At 36.4% G+C, this 8949-nt stretch overlaps 1 protein-coding gene across 8 annotated transcripts in view; it reads right to left on the reverse strand.

The window, feature by feature from the left end:
- The window catches only part of Tulp4 (TUB like protein 4), a 224590-nt gene that overhangs the window by 86740 nt on the left and 128901 nt on the right, over positions 1 to 8949 (reverse strand). For all 8 annotated transcript variants that reach the window (XM_021251970.2, XM_021251971.2, XM_004874558.3 and 5 more), the window contains 2 exons: positions 8814 to 8942; positions 2023 to 2184 (listed from right to left, as the gene is read on the reverse strand). In XM_021251970.2, the coding sequence (XP_021107629.2) occupies positions 2023 to 2184; positions 8814 to 8942 (291 nt within the window). The remainder of the gene's footprint in view (positions 1 to 2022; positions 2185 to 8813; positions 8943 to 8949) is intronic.

Below are 8949 nucleotides of genomic sequence, written 5' to 3' on the forward strand. Positions count from 1 at the left end.
ACAACAGTGGTATGCTGTCGGGCCTGTCTCTACTACCCATGAGGACCCTAAAGGAGGGAGCTACGTCTTACTCACTCTGCCACTGCCAGTGGGACTCACACTTGTCACACTAAGTGTGTGATGTGCCTGGGACACTGGTTGGCACAGTTCACTAGGGGACTATGAGGTGAAGAATGTGAAGCCAAGATTTTCACTGACATTTTTAAGTACTTTCAGATCTCTTCCCTCATCTGATAATTACAAAAGCCCTGGGAACTAGGTAGAAAATAATTTACATTTACACCCATTGTCCCAGAGGAGGAAACCAATGCAGGAGAAGTCAGGTGCCTTGCAAAAGACCACTTCACTTGAGGTGGATTGCAAAAGACCTCCTTCTTTGAGGAGGAGACTATAGGGATAATACAACTCATATGAGGATAAAACTTCATAATGAATCTAAATCCTTCCTACACACACACACAGAAGTCTAGGGGGGGAAAAGCTAGGAAAGAAATGGAATTGAAAATATCTTTTCATAAATTTAATAATACTAAGTTCAAGAAATAAAAATATTTTTATAGAAAAAATTTTTACTAGAAAAAATTTTTAAAGTGGCTCAAAAACAAAATTAATGGTTTCATACTACACTGCTTTCTTTTAGCAATATAAAATTTATAACTCTGCATGAAATTTTTTGGCATTTTATGGATTCTGCTATACTTGGAAACTAAATTTGATGTTTACAAAGACTTTAGTTAATAATTATATTTTAAATATTATCAATATTATTTTATGGTGTTATATATTATTTTATCATGAAAATCAAACAGGCCCAATAAAGAAAAATTTGACATTACATTTTAGAAAACAAACCAGAGGCTTATTATCATAAAGTAAGTATTTACAGCATTTTGATGCACTTCTTTCCAATTGTTTTTACCATGTGGATGGATCTTTCTTTGGGGTGTGGGAGTGCTGTTCTATTATGTGGCAACTTTTCACATGTACTATTTCATATTCTGATTTGTTTAATATTCTAAAAAGCTCTTTCAGATTATTACATCATCTTCATAATCAAAATCTATATAATTTATTGAGTTACTGTATCCTCTTTTTAAGTGCTTCTGCTACTTTATCTAATCATTCTCCTTTTAATCAAGAAGGCTATTGGGCCGGGGATTTAGCTCAGTGGTTCCGTGCCTGCCTCGCAAGCGCAAGGACAGGAGTTCGATCCCTGGTACCCAAAAAAAAAACAAAAAAAAGAAGGCTATTGAAAAATTTTACTACCACAGATAATGATTTAATGATTATAGCTTTTCTCCACTTCTGTTTCTTTCAGATAAATTCCCAAAGTATGTTACAAAAGTGGACAATTTGTAAGCCTTTTGACATATTCTGCCAAATTACTTCCCCAAATGTCTTAAAGCACATTAATGAGAATGAGAAGGCTTAGTTGTTCATACTCTTATCAATAATCAGCAAAATGTTCTATCATTTTACTTTTTGCTAATAAGTGAAAAGTATACCCTCACTATGCTAATTTCATATTTTCCTCAGAGAATGAAAATTTTTCTACTATATGATTACTAGCTAGTTGAACTTCTTCTTTTGTGAATTAGTTATATCCATTATCTATTTATCAATTGGCTATTTATGTGCCTTTAAAAGAAATTTATATGAACATTTTATATAATTAAAATGTTAATGTTTAAATTTTATCGGGACAGTTTTGCTGTTCTTTTCCTTTGATTTTTTTTTGGTTTGGTTTGGTTTGGTACTGGACATCAAACCCAGGGCCTTTGCACTGAGCTACATTTCCAGACCTTTTTTTGAGACAGAGTCTCACTAAGTGGCTAAGTTATATAGGCTGGGCTTGAACTTGTGATCCACCTGCTTCAGCTTCCCAAAGCACTGAGATCATAGGTGTACAGCTTCTTTTGTGATTCTTTAATAGGCTTTTGCACCAGCTTCCTCTCTCCTGCCCCTTTTTTCTTCTCAGCCCCCATTGTTTTAGTATTACACACTCACATTCAGAGGCATTACCTGTTGGTCATCAGGAGTCCATATGCCACATGTGATTTGACTTTCCAAGTTGATTTCAGATGACCAGTGTCTTTGTCCACTGACAGAACCAACCAGGACAAACCCATTGCGATATGAAATAAGTGCTTGAGTTCCATCGTGGCTCCATGTGAAATCACTCACCTTCAAAACACAAGGAAAGAAGAGGAGTCAGTTTATAATCTGAAAGGGGGAACATTTTTATCAAAGCCTAGATATGGTCATTAAGTTAACCTTTTGGGCAAGATCAAGATGACCTAAAGAAAACAATATAAAAGGCATTTGAAAAGCAATCAAAATGACTGAAATGTAGTGTTAGCACTATTTTACATGTAAATGTTCACTAAATTTATTTTTTCCAATAGCTATTTAACCATCTTTTTATGAGTTTCCAAACATGCATGGGTTTCTTAAATTTCTCCTTTGCTGTTAATTTCTAATCCAGTCACATTGTGTTCAGAGATTAGGGTCTACAATCATAATACTTGCCATTGCAAATCTGTTGAGGTTTTATTTATGTCTAGATTGGGGTAGGCAAACTATAGCCCATAGGCCAAATTTGGCCTGTCATCTATGTTTGTATACCTTACAAACTAAGAACAATTACAATTGTAAGTGGCTGAGGAGAGAAAAATCAATAGTAAAATGACATTTTGTTATTCATGAAATTATATGTAATTCAAATTTTAATGTCTATAAAGTTAATCTGATCAATTTTTTTAGAAATGTGTTTTCTCTTCTTACATAATATATGCATTAACATACTTGATTTTGGCTCCTGATCCACAAAACATACAATATTTATTAACTGCCTCTTCACAAAAAAAGGTTTGCAGAATCTTATCCAGGAACATGATCTATTTTTGTTAAGTGGGAAAATGGGTATTTACTGATCAGTAGATACAGAACTATACATGTATTTTAGGTCAACTTTTATATCTTTGTTGTTTACTGTTAAAACTTGAGTATGTCAATAAATTTATCAACTTTTCCTTTAAGTTTTATCAGTTTCCTTAAAATATTTTGAAGGCATTTTTGATAAAGCATACATACTAAAATACAGCATTTATTACTATCTGGTAAGTGAATAATTTCTGTCTTTAAATTATTTTGATACTAATATAGCTATAACAGCTTTATTTTTCTCTTGATATTTACCAGACATGTCTTTTTCATTCTTTTAAACTTGTATATGGCCTAAAGGTTTTTTGTTGTTTGTTTTTTGAGACAAGGTCTCACTATGTAGTTCAGGCTGACCTTGTACTCACTATATGGCCCAGGCTGGCCTCAAACTTGTTGCAATCCTCTTGCCTCAGCCTTCCAAGTGCTGGAATGACAGGTGTGCACCATGATGCCCAGCTGTCCTTAAGTTTTAAATGTGGTTCTCAATAGCCTATATACAGATTTTCAAAAATATAATCTGCCAAGCTTTATTTTTTCTTCAACTTTTTTTTTGGTGTTTTTTTTGGTACTGCTGATCAAACTCTGGACCTTGCACTTGTGAGGCAGGCGGCGGAACCACTGAACTAAATCCCTGGCCCCTCAAGCTTTATTTTTTGATTGATAAATTTAGTCCATTTACATTTATTCTAATTAAGTTTTTTTGGGGGGGGGTTCTATTTCTATTACCTTATCTTTTCAGTTTATACTACTTTTTGTTTCTTTTAAATCTTTTCTATCTTGGGGCCGGGGATTTAGCTCAGTGGTTTCGCTGCCTGCTGTGCAAGCACAAGGACCTGAGTTCGATCCTTGGTACCAAAAAAATAAAAAAATATTACTATCTATAATAATTACCTTTGCTTATAATTGGAAATACTCAAATTTCTTTAAAATTTGTGATATTGCTAGACATATCACATTTCAAGACATAAAAAAATAAATGAACCAACAGCAAAAGGACATGAACTTTTGGCTCTTTTCCCAACAGGGGCTAAGGGTGTGTGCTGACTAATCAACAATGTCTCCATCATGACAATGGCATGGACTTATGAGATACCTCTGGAATAACTGCTCTGTTACTGAAAAAAGTTTGCTCAGGTAAACTCAGAACCTTGGCTTCATTCATATTACACTATCTATTCTGTCTTAAGAACTTAGAACAGCATTTTTTTTCTCAGCAACAACATATTACTTTCTAGAATAAAATTTCAAAGTTCTTTCATTTTGCAAAGATAATGCCATTATTTACACTCACTGAAACTACGTATCTTATACTTGAACTAAAAGGACAAACATCTTAACACAGGACCAGAACATATAGTCAGTAAAAAGAAGCTTCTTGTTGCTATTAGTAATCCCCCAATATTTATCTCCTTAAATATTTGTCATCTTTGTGATAAATACATTCAAAATCCTTTCTTTTAGCATTTCAAAATATATACTACTTCATTGTTATCTGTAGTCGCTCTACAGTGCAATAACATACCCGACTTCTTACTACTAATTATAACTTAGAATCACTGACCAAACTTTCCTTTTCCCTCCCTTTCTCCTATTCTCCCCTGCTTCTGGTAGCCACTGCTCTACTTTCAACTTCTATGTAGTGAAATTTTTTTTAGCATTTACATGAGTGAGATCATGTGATACTTTTTTTTCCCTGCACCTGATTTATTTCACTTACTATAATTTCACTTACTATACTGAGATCCAGTTCCATCTATGCTGTTGCAAATGACAGGATTTCATCCTTTTTATGGCTGGATGGTATTCCTTCATGTGTGACACATTTTCTTAACCTATTTATCAGTTGTTGGATACTTGCTTCTATTTCTTGGCTACTATGAATAATGCTACATTAAACATGGGAATACAGATGTGTTTCTGACATAATAATTTCATTTTCTTTAGATATATACCCAGTAATGAGACTGTGGATTCATATGGTAGTTCTATTTTAATTGAGTAATTTTCATACTATTTTTCATAATGGTTGTACTAATTTACATTCTAACCAACAGTATGCAAGGATTCCCTTTTTCCCATATCCCCTCCTGTGCTTCCTATCTTTTGGTTTTTTTTTTTTTGCAGTACTGGGGATTGAACTCAGGAGCTTGTGCTTGTGAGGCAGGCATGGTGCCACTGAGCTAAATCCCCAGCCCCTCTTTTGTCTTTTTGATCATAGCCATTCTAACTTGAGAAAGGTAGTACTAATTTCCATTTTGTTCCAACCATTTATACTATATAGTTTGAAAGAACTTTGATTGTGGTTTTTAATTGCATCTCTCTGATAATTAATGATAATCAAGCACTGTTTCCTATACCTATTAGTCATTTGTATGTTTTCTTTTGAGAAATATCTGCAGTATTTAGATCTATTGCCAATTTTAAATGATTGTTTGGATATATTTTTCTATTGAGTTATTTGAGTACCTTATAATTCTGGACATTAACTGTCAGATGTACAATTTGCAAATATTTTCTCTCATTCTGCAGGTTGTCTCTTACTCTTTCTTTTCTTATAACAAAGGCTTTTTAGTTTGATGTAATCCTATGTGTCCTATATTTTTGCTTTTGTTTGTTCTACTTTAGGGATCTTTTGAAAAAAATTAAAACACTAGTAATCTCAGAAAACAGGTAATGCAGGATGTTTACATGAAGTAACTGAGCTTATCAGGTCAGCATGAAGTGGTAAGGATACATCACAATTGGCAAAACAAAACAGAGGAAGCCAAGTACCAAATGCTGGGGGTTGGGATAGCAGAACTGCCCCTTTTAGTTGTTTTTCAACTGCACAGGGTTGCAACGGGTTTGTTTGGGTTTTTTTGGTACTGGGGATCGAAGCAGGACCACTGAGCTAAATCCTCGGCTCTGGCAACACTCTTGCTTTACTAAAGAGAGTTCTCAGATGTGAAGTAACTGAAGCTGAGCAACAGCTCAACCATACTTGCCCAAGGCAGCTTTTCATTAGACTATCTCAGAATGGGTATGCCTGGCACAGCCATCCTCAGTGACTAATACTGTAAAACAATGTGTGCACTGTTCCAGATTCATTTTTCAAATGAAGGACTCCTAATCATTTCCTGAAAAAAAATTGTTATGGCATCACTTAGCATTCAGCAAATGTTTGATTTACTTTGTGACAATGAAAGGCAAGGATCACCTGTCATTTCTTCTAAAAAGTAATACTTTTCTCTCAGCTGGCTTACAAGGCACAGAACTGTTCTTTCCTCCAGATAATTTTCTAGTGTACAGCCTCCACTGCCTTGACCAGTGTTCTAACATCACCTGTGTGTTGTGTCTTTTACTCAGATAATCTTATTCTAATACACTTAAAAAGCAACCAAATTGCTCCACAAAAGCCACTGTTTAATGGTGACAGCTGGTCAATGGGTTCTCAGGTTTAAAGATTCAAATTTTAAAACAGTATAATTAGCTAAAATTGGAATCAGGTCACAAGACACAGATTCCTTAATGGAACCTGGCAGGCACAAGCACTTGTGAGGTTCAGGATACTGCCAAATGTTCTGTGACTCACACAAGCTCACTGGTCTCAGGGATGAATTCATTCTACCTTTCTTGATTCTGGCATATTTGTCTGCTTTGAACTCTCCTTGGAAAGAAACACTGAAAGATGTGACAAGTGATGGCAACCCCATAGCTGCCATATGGAGATGACAGGGATCACCTGCTTAGAGAGGTTGCTGCCAGGGGAAAACCATGTAGCACTGGCACCGCTTGGCTGGTGGAGCAGGCCTCTCAAATAGTAATAGTCTGAGCATTTCTGGATATACTATGAAAATGTATATCTGGTAAATGTATATCTGTTAAATGTAAAAAGAAAATGTATTTCTGCTAAAAGAGAAAATAAGGCTTTTTTGGGCCTGGGAATAAGACAGTATATTGGAGCATTTTGGACTCACACTGAGGTCGGAGTTCTGGTTTTGCTACTCATGGACCTCCTTGGGCAAGTTACTGAATCCCCCTGACCTGAATCTTTCTCTTCTATTAGCATAACATCTTCAGAATAAGGATCCTATGGAGACTGAGAGACTGAATAAGGATCTGAGAGACTTCAGAATAAGGATCCTATGGAGACTGAGAGACTCAACAAAGGAAAAAAGCCAAGCACTTAGTTGGCATGTGTTGTAGCTCCCCTTTCCTTTCTTTCTCTGAGTAATGATTTAAAGTGCTCTTGCCATCTTAAATATGAAAACATGTCTCACCCCTTCATGGGCCTTTCTAGGGAAAAGAATCCTATCTTTTGGTTACAGGAAGTTACAGCATGGTAGAAACCCTCCAGGCAACCTCAAAGAGAACTGTCCACTTCTCAGAAAACCATGAAAAAGTGCCATCTCCAGGCCTGAAACTGTTTTTGAGATTATATGGCTACTGTTTCAAGGCAGGTGAGCTCTGTATTAGGAGGCTATGAGGTAGCAGTATGGCAAAATGTTATAGACACTATAGTAACACATGATGACAGGTGCTATGTGCAACAGGGGTATAAGCACTTTTCATGTACATTCGCATTTATCTTCACAGTGATCCTCTGAGGCAGGGGTATTATTCTCTCTGTATTACAGATGAGGAAACACAGGCATGGAAAAGTGAAGTATCTCCCACTCAAAAGTCATGGAGTGAGATTTTTGGACTATGCTGTCTAACTTCAAAGCTCTTGCTCATCCATTCTCAAAGTGACAAAAATTTCTCATGGTCATGGAAATTTCCCTACTTGCAGCTCTCCTTCAAGAAAGTGTTATCTCCTACTTTTCTCATTCCAGGGAGATGCGCTTTACCAGGGTCAGTCAATGTTGTTATGTTTACCTATTAAATAAATACACACAAAAAAGAAGGTTCTGTTTTCACAGAGAGGTAGGTTTTTCTTCTGTGATAACATCTTACAGAAACTTTCAGCCAGGTAGCATCTTCATTTCTAGCAATTTTATGTCACTTTACTGGTCTGTAGCTTTCAAACTTGGGAAACTTAGTTAAGCAACAGGTAGGAGAGAGGAGGATAAGAATCCTGTCCTTTGAAAATATACACCAAGATACTCACAGGGAAATCATTCTGAAAGAGTTAAGAGTCAAAAAATGCCTCTCATCCCTTGAGGTTTCAATCATAGTTCATCCCTTGAGGTTCTCATCATAGTTCTGTCAAATTCACAAGTGAGAACTGCCCGTCCTGCTTTGTGTTCCAAAGCATATGAGGAAAGCTAGGCACCCCACCCACTCACTCAAGGGGGAGCTGTATCACAAGCTAGAACAACCCAAGGACCATTTCTAGAAAGAGCACGGCTCGGCAGGGTGTCCTCAGAGCAATTGTTTTCCTCAGAGAAGAGATAAATTGTATCAGAAAGGAAAAGTAGAAGATGACAACAGGTGGCCATACTAACTGAAACCTGATAGAAACGAGTGTTAAAAACTCTTTACTCAGTGAGTAGGTTGTGAGAAATACTCATGTGGAGCTCTCAGTGAGAGAAGTATAAAGATCACAGCACAGGGAAAATACCTTCTAAAAGGGAGCAAAAAAGTGATATGGTAGAAGCACTTCAGAGGATCCAAATTTAACAGGTAATCACAACATTGAATGGTAAAAAATGATTCACAGATCGCTTGTAGCTTGGAGAGTTCTCACAGGAGCAGTCAGGCTGAAGAGAAGGAGGTAGGATGTCACACTCTCACTTTCTATCAAGTGACTCAAGCTGAATGAAAGGCAAGGTTCTAGTTTTATTTATTTTTCTTCTACTTCGTTCACAAAAATTTCAGTAATACCTGTGCTCTAGAACACTGGTGTACTCTAGCAGTCTTTCACTGCAAGAGGCTTGCCACCTACTCACCTGAGCCCCTCGATCGTTGACCAGTTCCACAGACCACCTGCCTTCATACTGAATCCACACAAATATTCCTCCATCTGCATCACATGTGGCCAGTTTCTGGTATGGCTCATTCCACCTCACCAACACAACCTGGAAA

The sequence above is a fragment of the Heterocephalus glaber genome, unplaced genomic scaffold, assembly GCF_053883595.1.
Source record: "Heterocephalus glaber isolate CG9 unplaced genomic scaffold, H.glaber_assembly_v1.0 deba00001523, whole genome shotgun sequence".
Taxonomy (NCBI): domain Eukaryota; kingdom Metazoa; phylum Chordata; class Mammalia; order Rodentia; family Bathyergidae; genus Heterocephalus; species Heterocephalus glaber.